The 15,482-nt window shown below is 49.9% G+C and overlaps 1 protein-coding gene across 8 annotated transcripts in view; it reads right to left on the bottom strand.

The window, feature by feature from the left end:
* Nucleotides 1-15,482, bottom strand: part of ADCK1 (aarF domain containing kinase 1) — a 108,146-nt gene that overhangs the window by 31,639 nt on the left and 61,025 nt on the right. For all 8 annotated transcript variants that reach the window (XM_036844885.1, XM_036844887.1, XM_036844886.1 and 5 more), the window contains one exon: nt 6,377-6,535. In XM_036844885.1, coding sequence (XP_036700780.1) covers nt 6,377-6,535 — 159 coding nt within the window. The remainder of the gene's footprint in view (nt 1-6,376; nt 6,536-15,482) is intronic.

Below are 15,482 nucleotides of genomic sequence, written 5' to 3'. Positions count from 1 at the left end.
GACAATACAATAGGAAGCTTGAGATAAGGCATAAAAAGAGCTTTGTAAACTGTAAAATGCAACTGAAATTCGAGTTACTGCTATCAAGTTATTATATATTATAAAAGAAATAATGTTCTATGGAAAAACAGGACACTAAATAGAACGCCTACACGGATCTGAACTGGTAAAAATGGATGTTCGACAAGGATCGAAGATCAGTTCAGAGTGATGTAAATAGCTTACTATTCATGGGGTTTATTAAAGTGCATACTTTTTAGAAAGCAGAATTACAGGGTGAAGAGAAGTTTCCATGGGATGGTCTACATCTCTGGGGCTTTAAAAAATGTATTTAAAAAAAATAAAATCAGCTATTGGATTCTGTGCCGACACAAACATTACCTAGCCACCCACCGTTCAATCAACACATTCAGAAAAGAAACAAGATGACAGACAGCATGCATTGAAAATGTTGTTCAAAAAAAATCAAAAACATAACTGTCACAGGTCTTTACTTTTAGAGTCCCTTGGTATGGGCTGGATGACATCAAATGGTGGATGGGATTCTGGTGCTCAGATCGGAGAGTTCTACCCTAGTGCTGCAGAGCACCTTGGGGACAGGTGGTACATGAAGGGCAGGGCGCCTGGCCATGAGTTAGATTCTTTAGGGGGTGATAGAGCACGGGGGTGTTCATCATCAATTTCAGAAGCTTAAGAGATAACAGGGAGTGATACGGGATAGTGCTATTGGGACCTGGGAATGATGGTCTTACTACTGCCTCATGGGTCAACTGAGTCCTACCCTGTTCTCAAACGGTGAGCGTGGCAGTTGAGACCTGGCCTGCTAAGCTCCCTGCTATCGTGGGCAGGCAAGAACTGCTGCAAAGCCAGCCCGCCAGCAGACAGACTCTGCCTTGTCAGTTCTCCCCTTGCTGCTGAATCACTGTTCCAATCTCTGGGCCCAATTAGTCTGGCTCTGGACAGCCACTCAAATCAATAAGAGTCACTGGTCGTGCATCTAGAAGTAGAGTTGCCCCAACTATTAAAGGGACAATATCAGGTGATAATGACAAAGCTGAAAACACCCTTGGCCGTGCCTTTCTCTTTTGTGCAAAGTCACCGACACCATCAGGTTCATCACCATTTACTGAGAGTCAGTCTCTGTTTCTCTAGCACTGGTCAACAGCTATCACCGAGACCATCCCCTTCCCCAAGAGGAGGAGACACAAAGCACCAGGGTGGCACATGCTATTGGGTGCCAACTTCCTGGCTAACAGAACCTCAATTTTCTGCATCTTTCTTGTCCTTCAAGGAAGGCAGGCCTTAGCCTGAGAAGGCAAATCATGATTGGTCTAAGCCAATCAAAGTGGTCCCAATCCTCTTGCCAAGACTGATTCAGGCTTGGGGATGTGGGCCTGCTTCTGGCCAATGAAAACTGAAAGGAATTCTATTAAGGGGCTACTTTTTAATATGAGGGAAGAAACAGGCCCTCTCTAGCATCGGGACATCATCTACTTGTAATAGCAGGAACCCCGCAGCTGTTTTGCAGCTATGAGGGGCCCTACCTTAGAAGGACACACCAGGAAGCTGAGCTGGCAGAGTGGAAGACATAAAGAACCTAGGTCCTTAAAAACCACAAAGAAGTGATAGATTAGTCAACCTTGAAACAGCTGACCCTACTTCCAGATGTCTTCTAATGTAAGATAATATAGGTTACTATTATTTATACCTCTTTTAGTTGGATTTCCTGATACATGCAGTTAAAAGCATACTAACTGATATAGCTAGTAGCCCCCACCTCCTTATTCTCAAAAGTCGCATTCCTGCAAACCTCTATCCTTACAGCAGATACGTGTTTGGATTTACAAGCCCACTTCTTAAACTGCAAATATCCAGAGGTTAAGCCTATTAGCCACTCTCTCCTTAGTATGAACTACTTTAATCAGGTTTCCTTCCTCTCAAGAACAGGCTGTGATCAATCACAGGGTTGGAGATGAGAGAGAGACAATAGTGGGCAGTGGGAGAGAAGCATGAGGACACACAATACCTGGAAATGGCATGAAAAGAAACACCAGAAGGCTCTGCAGAAAAGTAGCTTTGCCTCCCCTCTGTCTCTAAGTTTCTGGTGGGTACGATAGCCCTAATGCCTCCTAGAAATCATTTTTTTCCTACCAAGCACACTGGAGCACGTGTCATTCCTAAAATCAAGGCACCATTTAGGTCTGGACTCAGAAAAAAATAGTAATACTCATCTCAAATATAAAACAAAATGAGCTTTCCAGTTGGCACCTCTTAGTTGTAAAGCAGAGAAGGGTGACCAGACGGGACTTTTTCCCACCAGAGGCCAAGCCCAGTGACAAGGCAGTACCACTCTGTGCTGCTGCTAACGCGGACGGTCCATGGAGGTGGTGACCTCAGGCCTCATTTCCAGCTTCTCTCCTGAAGGCTGTGAGTGCGGCTCTCTGATCTGCCTCACGATCCCAGCCCCAGCCACTGTGAAGGAGCCGCTCTGTGCTCTGCACGTAGTCACAGGGCTGGTAATTTCCACGAAAAGCATCTGATGCTTATCTCAGGGAGGAAGATGCCAAATCTTTATTACTGCTATTATTGATATTGACCTTACGGCCACCATTACTTAGGGAGCAGTGAGGCTCTGAGCAGAGAAAAGAGAGAAAAGATGTCAGCTGTCCTCCCAGCCCCAGTGGGTCTGCTGGCACCACCGGGCAGAGACAGGTTCCCAGCTAATGCAGGCATGGCTGCTGGGTCCCAGGACACCCAGGGATCCTCCGAGACTCACAGTGCACTTGCATCTATGGCTGTTCCATAGCTACTGACTGATGCTTCAGAAAGCTTCAGAAAACTAAGGTTTCCAGGTGGCTGCCCCATGTCACTCGGCAACCCCGCCCCCGAGCCCCGGTCAGCTCCCTTTTCCACTGCACCCGGCAATATTCCAAACCTTCATCTCCCCGCTCAAGCCTCCATGCCACCTCCTACCCCCTCTTTCTCAGCAGATGGTCTTACCTCCTACTTCAGAGAAAAAATAGAGGCTATCAGGCTGGTACAACTCAGCTGTCCACTTTCCCCACCTTCCCCCTCTGCCCCACTCACTCATCTGTACCCAGCCCTACTACCTTCCTCTAGCCTCAAACAAAGGCTGCCAAAGCCTAATGTTTCCACCTGTGTCCTTGGAGCCCAATCCCTCCAGGCTCCTCCTAAACCAGATCTATCAGTTACTTCTCTCTCCTAAATCTCCAAGTCCCCAACTCCGCTGCCCCTTCCCCATCAGCTACAGCCTGCCCCAGGTCCCCGCCGCTAATCCTGTGCTCTGCTCTAACCACTACGCTCACCCTCCCCCACCATCCATGGCTAAACATGAAAAGAGTAGTCTACATTAACCGTCTCTGCTCCCTGAGGCCTCAGTTCTCTTCCACCCCACTCACCCCACTCTCCCTGCTCTTCCCAAGAACTCTAAGTCGCCAAATCCAAAATACTCTTTTCAGAGCTTTATGAATTTATATTGCATTTGACAACATGAAGTAATTCTGACAGACTATATTCTCCAAAATGGCTGCAACAATATCTCCCACTCTAATGCTCTTCTGGAACCGTGCCACTCCCCCATCAAGAGGTAGAGTCTGTTTCCCTGCCTCTTAAACCAAGGGGGACTTTGTGACTCTTGCTCTTACCAATAAAGTAAGGAAGAAGTAACCTGCGTGACTGCCACGGCTAAGTCATAAAACTATGATGTGCTTTCAGCCTTATTCTCTTGGGACACTCCCTCTTCGAACCCAGCCACCATGCTGTGAGGAAGCCCAACCAGCCTTGGAGAGGCCTTGGTGAGGATCTAAGGCCCTGACCCACAGCCCTGGCTGAGCTCCCAGCCAACAGCCAGAACCCACTTGCCAGCCGTGTGAGCGGGTCCTCCTGTTGCAGTTAAGCCACCCCAGCTGGCGCCACATAAAACAGAGATGAGTCTCTCTACCACACCCTGCCCAGATTGCAGAGTCATGAGCAAAATACACGACTGGCGTTTTAAGCCACTACGTTTTGAGGTGGCCCATCACGCAGACTAGTGGCTGTATCAGTTGGGATGCTAGATAACCGACAGTGCTCTTTTCTTTACATTGTTTTCATTGGATGTAGCTGCTCAGTCCTGGTTCTCCTCTAATCCCTCTGACCACGCCCTCTTAGTTCCCTCAGGAACTCATCCTCCTGGGCACACTTCCCAGAAGATGCTCCTCACCGTTCTTTCTTTGCCCCCTCCTTTTATTTTTACTCTATATAGCTTTTCTAAGTCATCTCAGCTACTGCCCCAGATTCAGCTCCCATGAGTCTCCTTGCTGATAAATCCAGAATCTGTATTTCCAGCCTGAACTGCAGACTGACAGAGAGATCCTGATCTAAAACTACTGACGGCAATGTCTTACAGAACATAGTTGCTCCATCACCCACTCCACTTGCTCTGACATCCAGCCCACCCCCTTAATCTCATAAGAAACTACATTCCCCAGGCTCCCTTGCCAACCGGCTTCCAGCTAGGTTTGGTGGAATACGGGGGGTGGGCGGGGGGGAACAGGAGGAGGTGAAACACCCACTGCCTCAAACAGCATCTGTGGCTCCAACCCCAGGTGACAGGCCCGAGGTCTGTGATCCACTCCCCTCAGGTGGCCCCAGCACCTGGGCTCCGGGGAACCACCTCTCCTCCTTGTCCCTCCACCTGGAGGGTAGCAGTGGCTTCCTGCTATTGGTGACTATCTCACCATTCCACTTGGCTTCTCAGCAATTCCATCCCCTGTGAACCCCATGTTCTGTTTTAAATTCCCTCTGAAATACCTAGAGCAAGTTCTTTCTTCCCCCCCAACTGAATCCCGACTGATACACATCGTTAAAGGCACCTAAATTTAATCATTTAAGCCAGAAACTTACAATTTGTTTTCATTTTCATTCATACCAGTATTTTCCCCCACCCCACGTAAAGCTGGTCACAAAGTCCTGACGATTCCACCCTGTGAATCCGTGCCTCTCCTCCACCCCCATTACACTGCCTTGGTTCACATCATCATTTCTCTCTCAGACCAAGGCTGCAGCCCCTCAATTAGTCTCCCTGGCTACAGTCTTTCTGCCTTCCAATACATCCTCCAGACTGTCAACAGACTTTTATTTCTAAGGCACATCTGATCACGACATTCCCCTGATTAAAATTCTTAAATGGTTCCCCACTGACTACAGAAGAAAATCAGATCTGCTCGGTTCCACAGTAAATACGTACTTACTATGTATACCATTCTGCGCCTGAGCCTGGAATACGAGGCCCTTCATGTTCTGTCCTGCCTACCTTCCCAGCCTCATCTGCACCCACGCCCAGCTCGTTCCGTCTGAACCAGCTGAAGCTCTCCAAGCACACGCTGCTCCCCTAAGACTCAGGGCCTTCGCACAGGCTGGGTCATTCTTCCCCTGCCCGGCTGTCTCGTGGGTGCCTTGGTGAAGCCCCCCTGATGCCCCCAACAGTCCAGGCACAGGGCTCCATGGCACTCCGCAAACACCCCCTTGACGGAGCTCACAGTCAAGGGCTGTTTTGTGTACAAGCCTGTCTGCTCCACTAAATGGGGAGCTGCCCTGAAGATGAAGATGCAGGTCACTCACTCTTGTGTCCTATGTCCGTGTTAAGTTTAGTCAAAGTGAGCTGAAAGAATAAACTACGTGTCCAAAGTGAGGAAAGGGAACCAAGGAAAGGGAAAGAGAAAAGGAAGGAGCGGGACAAGCTGGCAGGGTAGGCAGACTGCTGACCTCCACTGGGGGTGCTGGCTACCGCCCAAGCCCTGGCCGCTCACCCTTTTTCCTTGCTCCAGGCGTGGAGCTAGAAAAGTCCAGAGGCACAGTCCCCACTACAGCTGTCCCAGGGCCATTTTAGGGCATACACGTTTTGTTCATTCAAAACAAAATATCAGGGAAGCAAATGTGCAACCTGCATAAATATTTCTATGTGATCTGCCTGTCATTTCCATATCCCCTGATTGACCACATGCTCTCTTTTGTTATAATTTAACAAATTAGGAAGTAACTTTTTCTACCCCCAAGGAAATCACCTGTGGGTCATCTCATTTCTACAATATCCCCCTGAGGTCTCCTTGGCCCCGGCAGCTGCCCACCGTGTTCTGAGACCACCCACAGACAGTTCCCAGGAATGAATCAAAAATCAAGCAACCCTGCCATGGGTCCCCTGGTCACAGCGCTGTCATGACACCTTTGTGGTCTCAAGCTCTCCTCTTTCACTCTGCTGCTGAAAGGGCCACACACACTCCAAACTATAGGCCTTGAACCAGTTTCACTGGGACTGCCTGGATCCCAGGGAAATGTAGAATGAGTATGAAGGAACAGGAAGGTGGAAGGCTCTCACCTCCATCAGAAGAATGTCCTTTGAGCTCTGAGCCTGCACCTTTGGGTGCTGGACCTTCACGGCCACCGTCCGCCCATCATGCAGCACCGCCTTGTGGACCTGGGCCAGGGAGGCAGCTCCCAGAGGGGTGTCGTCAAAGCTCATGAACAAATCATGAATCTGTCAAGAGTGGAGAGAGAACAGAGCAATTAAGATGACTCGATTCAGTGAGAGGGGCCAGGAGGATGGGCCAGGGCCAGCACTGCCCAGTGCCCCCAAGACAGATTTTCTCCTCTATCAGTTGCTTTGCCTGGGCCCTTTACTGCCATGGAAATTCACACCAGCCACGTGCAGGGAGTGAGACAGAAAACACACGTGGAGGGTGGGTCTCATACCTGTGCATGGGTACCCTGAGCACCTCCATTTAAAGCCAAAAAAGTACCATCTCGAGTGTTCAGAACCGTGCAACATCCACCCATTTAATTACCCACCATTGTGTCTCCGAGGCTCCCACATATGGATAATGATCAAAAGTTAACAGAACCTGGGTCCAGGGCAGCCCAAGCCCGGGGATCATATGGAAGATATTCCAACCCCGCCAATCTGGAAAGCTCAAGGAAGCCCAGGCTAGAGGCTCCAAACCCAACAGCTACCACTTGTTGCTGCCTGAGCCTCAACGTGGGTCCCCAAGTCCGCTCTTGACCCAGCCACCTGGCAGAGATCTCTGCACACCAGAGCCCTGCTTTCGGTCTTCATGTGTGATGCCACCCCAAGTACCTTGGGCAGATCCCTGCCCCTTCTGTGCCTCACTTTCTCTAGGAAATGGAACATATACCCCTTACTCTTCCATCTTCTCTTCCCTTCTTCCTTCCCTCCTTCCCTCTTAGAAATGCCATTCCAGTTCTCCTGAAGGAAAAAGTCTGTCTGACTTGAGTGGTCAGATAAATGGTCCAGATATGAATATTCTACCAGATGGGAAGGAGGGCCCCAAAAGCCTCTTGCAAAATCGTCCAGGCCTGAAATTCCCATCCCCTCCATTTCTTGAATTCCCTGTATAGCCCCACAATTCTGGAAAGGCCAGACATACACACACACACAGACACACACGCGAATGTGTATATGTATGCCACACGCCTCCCCTCCTCCTCACACCGCCCAGGCTCTCACGCTGAGGTCCGCTCAGTCCGTGCCCCTGTTGCCTCTCTTTGTCCCCCTCCTGCAGCAGCCACTCCATCCTACCCCTCAGCCCCTCTCCTCTCCTTGGACTTCAGAGGTCACACGACCCACGGCCACCACCCCATCCCTTTGTTTGCTAGGCTGCACCATCACTTTGCTAATCTCATCTCATAAATCACTCCCTCCAGTCCTGTCATCATTTTGGTGGCTTTCACTAACTCCATGCCATTTATCAACATCCTGCGGGGACCAAAGGTCCAGGCAACACGGGAGGGGCCTACCCTTTTCTGTCACGGGAGATGGGTACAGATTGGCTTCCCGTCCCCCTTCTTCCTTATTGGGTTTTTATTTGTACCCCTCCTATTGCCCCCTTCCCCAACTTGCCTTTTTCCCTCTCTCGTGAGTTCTGGGCTCCCTAAGGGCCAGATTCTTCCCACATCATCCCCCTGAATCACCCTGGGTCTCTCCACACAAGAACCCTTTATCCTGGACCTGGGCTTAGATTAAGAACGAAAGGGCCATCGGCCCTATAACGCGTTAGAACATCAGTTCCAAATAGGCAGCAATTTTTTTCTGTTTTGTTCGCTGCTGACTTCCCTACACTTAGAACAGGACTGGAACTAGTCAGTGCTAAACAAATATTTGTTGAAGGACTGAATCCACTGTTCTTTCTATTGGAGAGGGATTGTATCAGCTCTTTCCTCCTTTTGAAACGGCTGGACGATCCTGCTCCCACACTGCTACTATTCCAAAGGCCTCAAACATAAAAGCCCATGTCACGAGTGGGATTTACCTAGGTGGACTCCACCTGTTACTCCAGAGTGGGGTGAGACCCTGGCCTGATCAATCAGAACCCCGGGTACCTCAGGCCACACTGATTACATCAGAGATTGACATGTGACCCAACTGGTCCAATCAGACTCAACTGTTTTACTTTTGCTTGAACTGTAGAAGTGCTTTTCTTTCTTTCTGCTCAACTTGAAGCTGAATATTGAACTTGAAGCCTGGAGCTACCAGGGGTCACACAGTAGCAACAAAGAGGAAAGCAGAGCCAAGAGAGAGAGTGAATCCTGGTCACAATGGCTGAGCCCCTGGGTCTAGCCATGCCTGGATACCCACCCTATAGTATCTTTTTCTGCTGAAGGTAGTTTGAGTTGTTTTCTGTCACACACAACTGAAGGGGCTCTGACTGACGCAGTGTGTTCTCAGGCCCCAGCAGGGATAGATGAAAGAAACCTGGGCATGGTGCCCGGTACCCCCAAGAGGCCAGTACGTGACAGTTCCATTTCCTCCCCACCCTCTTGCTGGGACTGGGATCCAGGAACCGAAGGGAGATGGAACTTCAGCAACATTCCTGTCCGTTACATAATGAGATCAACACCACTTCCTTGGAAAGCCTCTGGTGATTCCTGAAGGAGCACCAAGGAGAATGTTTTCTGGAGAAAAGCTGTGAACTCAGACCCTCACCTCCGGCAGCTAGGATGGGCGAGGGGACCTGGGGGTCATCTGACCCCACTCCCTCCCCAAGCCTCCGCCTGGCTCCCTGGGAACACTTGCTCGTTCTCTGAGAAGGACAACCAGTCTTCAAATCAGAGTCATTGCAGGGACGCTGCAGAGTCACTGCAACTGACGAGTGACATGGCATCACTAGTGCTGTGTGGCAGGAACAGCTGCCAGGAGTGCTGCAGGGGGCGAGGGGGGCGTGCAGGGGGAGGAATGCGCCAAGGCAAGCATATCCCAATCTTCAGGGTAAGAGGAAGACTGGTCCCCCATATCCCCAGGGAATGGGGAGGGGGGCCTCCCACAGTTCCCTGCTCCCACCAGGGGTCGGGGGGGGTCCCAAGATACCACCAAAGCCCAGGTGCCCATTCAGCACCCTGCACAAGGCCCAGCTGTAAGGACTTGCCCAAATCCTCAATTTGACCAGTGGAAGCAAAGAGGCATGGCAAGTGAGGATGCACTACTCACTCGGCCCAGGGAACCTGTTGGGCAGATATCCCGCCCACCCCACCCCACCCATGCACGCCCACCACCTCCGGGGTGCCCCTGCAGCCATCCTCTTCCCCTTTATCAGTAAGCACGTCAGACACCCACACCCTCCTGTGCTTACACACACTCACACACAACACACACACACAATTATTGATTGCTAGTGAATGTTCCTAGCCAGCTTATAAAGAACCGTAATTAAAGATTGGGGCTACAGGCTGTAATTAAATATGAATAAAGTATCTCTAAATGGAACCTTGATTCAAAGTGTTCGCTGGAAGTACTTTATGCTGATAGAGAGTAAGGAAAAATAGACCCTGTCCCGAAAGCAGAATTTTACCCCTCGTGCAGCTGAAACAAACGTCACCCCCCTCCAATCAGGCCTCATCCCCCAGACCTTTAGCAGAAAACCATTAGCAGAAACAAACTGCAGCATTTGCAGCAATTAGATTCAAGCAGGGCCCTCAGCTGCCTCCAGTCACTCGCAGAAACCTCTCTCCCCTTCTAAGGCTTTCTTTCCCCTGTTCTTTTTTTTCTCCCTCTGGGTCTGGCGGCAAAATCAATTAACTAAAACAACTACATTTTAAAATGACGTTATGTGCTTTTTAATTACTGTCAGCCCATGATTCAAATATATCGATGTCCCTGTCTGGAAAAGGAAAAATAATCAGGGAGAAAGTTTCTCTAGCTTTGTATGGTGTGTGTGTGTGCGTGTGTGTGTGTGTGCGCGTGCGCGCGTGTGTGTGTATGTGTGTGTAAGGGGTGGGGAGTTTATGAACATCAGAAGGGCAAGAAGAAATGTGTCACCTCCTAGGGGCTTAGCTGACCAGGGGCTCAGGTTAAGACTTCAGCACGTCTGTATGAGATGATGGATGTGAACTAAATTTACTGCAGTAATCATTTCACAATATATGTAAGTCAAACCATCACGCTGTACACCTTAAACTAATACAGTGATGGATGTCAATTATACTTCAATAAAACAGGAAGAAAAAAAATGTCAGCAGACTGCCTTCAGCTGGGGTCCAAGAATCAAGAGACCACGTGACATGATGCCCTAGTACTGGGCAGAATGAGAGACCCTCCAGAAAATCAACCAGGAGGATTCCCATAAAGCCAGGTTACCAGACAATGTTTCCAAAATGCCACATTAAGCAGCCAAGCACTGGCCAGGTCCTCATTCAGCCCAAAATAAGGAGGCAGGAAGTCAGGATCTTCTAGAGAAGCCTCAATATGACCCCTGGGGGGAGTTTCACTTGGGTCTCTTAGCCAGCCCCACCAGAGCCTGCAGCCCAGGCAGCCCCAGCCTCATGGGGACTGGCCCATCAGTCACAAGATGGGGGATGTCCCAGATTTTCCAAGATGGTCCAATTTCAAATACTCTATCCTGTTGTCCCCATACTCATTCACATCAGACATATTCTGGATTCAGAAACTACATCACCAAAAGATGATGCTAACAAATCCAGCAAACCCTGAACTGGCCAGCTCCGGATGAAGACAGAAGCAAATCCAGGCCTTGATGCCGAGGCCACGCAGTTCCCACTTAGGAGCCAGGAAGGCTGCCCAGGGCACCTGAGCAGGTTACCATGGCATCAGCAGCAAACAACATCTGGCTCTCAAGGTCTTGAGATGGCCCACCCCACACCTGGCTGGGTGCCAGCAGCCATCCACTGCTGCCTGATGGGGAGAAGGACAAGTCCCCGTGCTAATGAAGTGGCTGGAGTGAACCGTACCCACCCCAGCCTGAGGCAGACAATAGAGCTCTAGCTGGCTAGGACTCTGCAAAAACACTGATGTCTGATGTCTGCCTTGGGCAGAAAAATCCATCCCCCCTCTCAGCACCAGGAAGCCCTACATCTCACAGTCACCCTATCAGCTGATACCCCATTTTGCTGCAATTCCTGCCCCCCAAGTAGAGGCTGGACTTAATGACCCACTCCTAACAAATAGCACATGGAGGAAGTGACAGTGTCCAATTTCCAAGACTGTCACCAAGATGTCCTCCTTGCTTTGTCTCCTGGAATGCTTGTTCAGGAGGAAGCAAGTTGCCATGTCATGAGGACACTCAAGCAACCTGTGGAGGCGTCCATGTGGTAAGGAACCGAGGCCTCCTGCCAACAGTGGGCCATCTTGGAAGCAGCTCCTCCCTCTCCACTCAGGCCTTCAGATGACTCTACCCCAGCTAACATCTCGACTAGAACCTCATGAAGAGACTGAGCCAAAGCTATCCAGTAAGCCACTCCCAAATTCCTGACCCACAGAAACTGTAAGATATCAAATGTCTGTTGTTTTAAGGCACTAAGTTTTGGGGTAATTTGTTATGCAGCAATAGCTAATTAATGTACCCCAAGCACACCCTGCCAGACATCACTAATCATTCACAGCCTTCATTCCTGCTGGGCCCAGGTGATGCCTCAAAATCTCTCTCAACCCCAGTGTTCCACGCAGCCACTACCAACTGACAAAAGGTAAGATATGAAATGAAACCAATTTGCCATTTCTTAGCCTAAGCCAATGAATATTTACTGCAGGCCCGTCAAATGACAGACGCCATGCTAGGAACATGGGCCAACAAAACAGGCAGTCCCTAGCCATGAGGAGACCTTGGTCCAGCAGAATGTCCTACTGGAAAAAGGCAACAGCCTCTGAAAAACACACCTGCATTTTAGCAGTACCTGCTGGAGAAAGTGCCCCCTGCCCAGTGCTGCTTAACCCAACCCTGAAAGGACCGTCTGGCAAGGTAAGAAGAGGGGACCTCCAATATCGCCATGTAGACCCTGGGGGGTCAGGGGAGGGGACAAGGCATCCAGGTGTGTCTCCGTCTCCCCACGCAATAGCTGCCCTGCCTCAAGGTGGGAGCAGCCCCATCTCCAGCTTCCCACTCAGAACAATTTATTATAATAAAAATCGTAATGACAATAATAGCTCAAGGACACCTAGAACCTGTTTTCCATGGAATCTGTGTTCTTTCTGGGGTTCTAAAAGATCAAAGTGTTGGTTCTGCAGAGCTATTAGCTATTGCTACTGCCAAGCTGGGCCAACAGCAGAACTTGAGGCCCTTCTCAACAAGGGTCCTCCCCAGAAATTACAAAACAGCATTCCTGTCTAAGTTCTTGCAAGGAGGCTGGCACGATGCTAAACTCTTACCAGTTTGCTGAAGAGCCTCCAGGTACAGGATAATCATCTACCTGGCTCTGCCAAGGGCATCACAGGTCAGACCAAGCTTCTTTTCTCCTGCAGGATGGTGACGAGTAGCTGACAGAAAGAGAAGCAAGAAGCCAGGAGCAGCCCACCCTAGGATGGCCATGGGCATGCTCTCTGGGAATGCCCACCTGCTGGCCAGGACAGTCGGATCTGAGAGGCAGCAAGGCATAGTGATTCCAGTGCAAGCTCTGGGGCAAACTGCCCCGACTCAAATTCTGGCTCCAAGGTGCATCAGCTTCGGCAGTGACACAATCCCTCTGTACCTCAGCTTCCTCATCTGTAAAATGGGAATTTGGGTACCTACCTCATAGAGTTGTATGAAACAACATACATAAAGGGTCTAGAATAGAGCCTACAGAAGGCCCCCAATAATTGTAGCAGGAGTAGTGGGTGCCCCACCTGATGCCTCCATGAAGAGGACAGAGTGGTCTAATGAAAAGAGCACTGGATAAGGAGGCTCTCAGGTCTGTTCTGTCAATGAGTAAAAGCCACCATCCTCTTCTACCCAAAGACTCCTAACTGGTCTGCCCACTCACGTTCCTTTCTGTGCCAAGCCATCTTCCCCATACAGCTAAGGTGAGTTTTCCAAACATAAGCTGATCATGTCACTTCTTGCTTCAACTACTTCACCAGCTTCCCAGGGCCAAAATCCTTAGCACGACCCACAGGGTCTGACCCTGCCTACATGTCCTGCCCCTTCTCCTCCCTCTGCCCTCCCCAAGCTCCATCTGCCCTGAAGAGATGGCCTCTTTTGACCACCAGCACACTCCCTCACTGCCCAGGGCCTTTGCACGTGCCATCCCCTCTGCCGAGAAGGAATGAATAGGAATTCTTCATCGAGGGAATTCCTACCCATCCTTCAAATCACAGCTCAACTGTCACCTCCTCAGGGAAGCCTCCCTGTGTACATTCTCAGAGTTCATTGCCTTCCTCAAGAGCAATTACACAACTGCACTTTTGCCTCAATTTATATTTGCTTCATCTCCCTCCTTCCTTCTAGATGATAGACTTCTGTTTTTGCTCAGCATTGCATGCAAGGCACCTGGCACACAATTGGTGCCCAGTATGTATTTCCTAGTGAATGAATGGATGTGAGGTTTGATTTCCCCATCCTCTTCCTGGTGAGGGGACTCCAGGCCTTCCAGCTGATCCAGGAGAGCTAAAACACCTCCCAGAAGTGGCTACAGTTCCCTCAAGGTGGCTGGGCACTTCGAGAGCTGTGGGTAGAGGGACTCTATGGAAATGTTGTGATAATAATGATTAATAAAAAGCAGATAAACACCCAGTGTGGCCGGCCAGCCCGGGAAGCCATCCATTAGATCTGTCATTCATTAGAGGTGGGGGAGGGCACAGTCCAATCAGATCTTCTCAGTTTAAGCAAACCTTCTGTAAATTGTAGGCTGCAGGCACTGACATTTGATAAATTATTCTTCATAACCCACCATTGGCTGTCATAAATCTAATCTTTCAACATTTCCCATCTTAATAACTTGTCCAGCTGCACAGGGTGACAGGTCTATGTCTCTGCCTGTGACAGAGATCTCTGGGGTAAAGAGACCAGAGATCCTAGGCAGTGCTGTATGAAGTTGAGGACTCCCACAGCCAGGGCCCCACCAGGGCAGGCATCGCCTGGGTGATCAGAGTACAGAGGTGATGAGCTGTCCGTGGGGCTGCAGAGCACCCGGGGAGTCCAGTGCTCACACCCCATCCCAGGGTCCAGAGACAGGCGGTGCCAGGAGCTCAGACCCAAGAACCGGGCAGGCTGAGCTCTACACCCTCCACTGCATGCCTGCCCATGTGAGGACTCACCACTTCTTCCTTGAACTTGAGCTTGGTTGGAATAAGGGATGTCAGGATATCTTTGCTCTGCAGGCACTGAATGCTCAACCATGGGTAATTCCTTGTATTTGCATAATATCTTGCTCTTATGTAATTCTCAACCCTCTCTTGAGGTTAAGGTAGAGGAGATACAATCACCCCCATTGTACAGAGTAGAATATATTCCCTAAAGGTCATTCATTTATTCATCCAACAAATGCTTATTGAGTGACTACTATGTGCAGGGCCCTGTGCTGGTCAGTGGGGACTCAGTGGGGAGTGAGTACAAATTGGGTACGGCCACCAGCCTCTGGAGTTACTACAGGAACGTGAAGTCCAGTAGGGAGACAGGAATTAATCACGAAATCACAAAGAAAGATAAATGGCCAGCTCTGATAAGTGCATGAAGAGAGAGGTAGCTGGTACCATAAGAGCCTGTGTTCAGAGGATTAAACCCAGGCTGGGAGAACTTCTTGGAGAAGGAGACAAAGAACTGAGCTCTGAAGGATGAGGAACCAGTTAACTAGTTAACTAGCTGAAGAAAGGAAAGAGGAGCCTTCCAGGCAGAGGGGACAGCCTGTGTGAACCACGAATAAGGGGAATAAGTTATGGAGACAGCAGAGAGCCAGAGAGAAGATGACCACCAACTCCCAACCTGGAATCCAGGCCCACTTGGGCTCCCCGGGTCTCCCCCTGGTTGGCGAGGAGGGTCCTCATCCACAGCTCATGCCCACGGCGGAGAAAGCCTGGCCATAGTGACTCGCATTCATACTTCTAAAACCAGATGGGCTCACCCTCACAAAACCCCAAAGGCCTTCTCCCAACAACCTTCAGATGTTCCTACATCCAAAAATATAGGAAGGCAAAAACTAAAGCCTAAGCATTCTTTGCTTATAGCGGCACCATTTGCTGTCAGGACAGACTTCCTTAGCCTTTG

Source organism: Balaenoptera musculus, chromosome 2, assembly GCF_009873245.2.
Source record: "Balaenoptera musculus isolate JJ_BM4_2016_0621 chromosome 2, mBalMus1.pri.v3, whole genome shotgun sequence".
NCBI lineage: Eukaryota > Metazoa > Chordata > Mammalia > Artiodactyla > Balaenopteridae > Balaenoptera > Balaenoptera musculus.
Note: the sequence above shows the minus strand (reverse complement) of the source record. Positions and strands in the feature narration are given on the sequence as shown.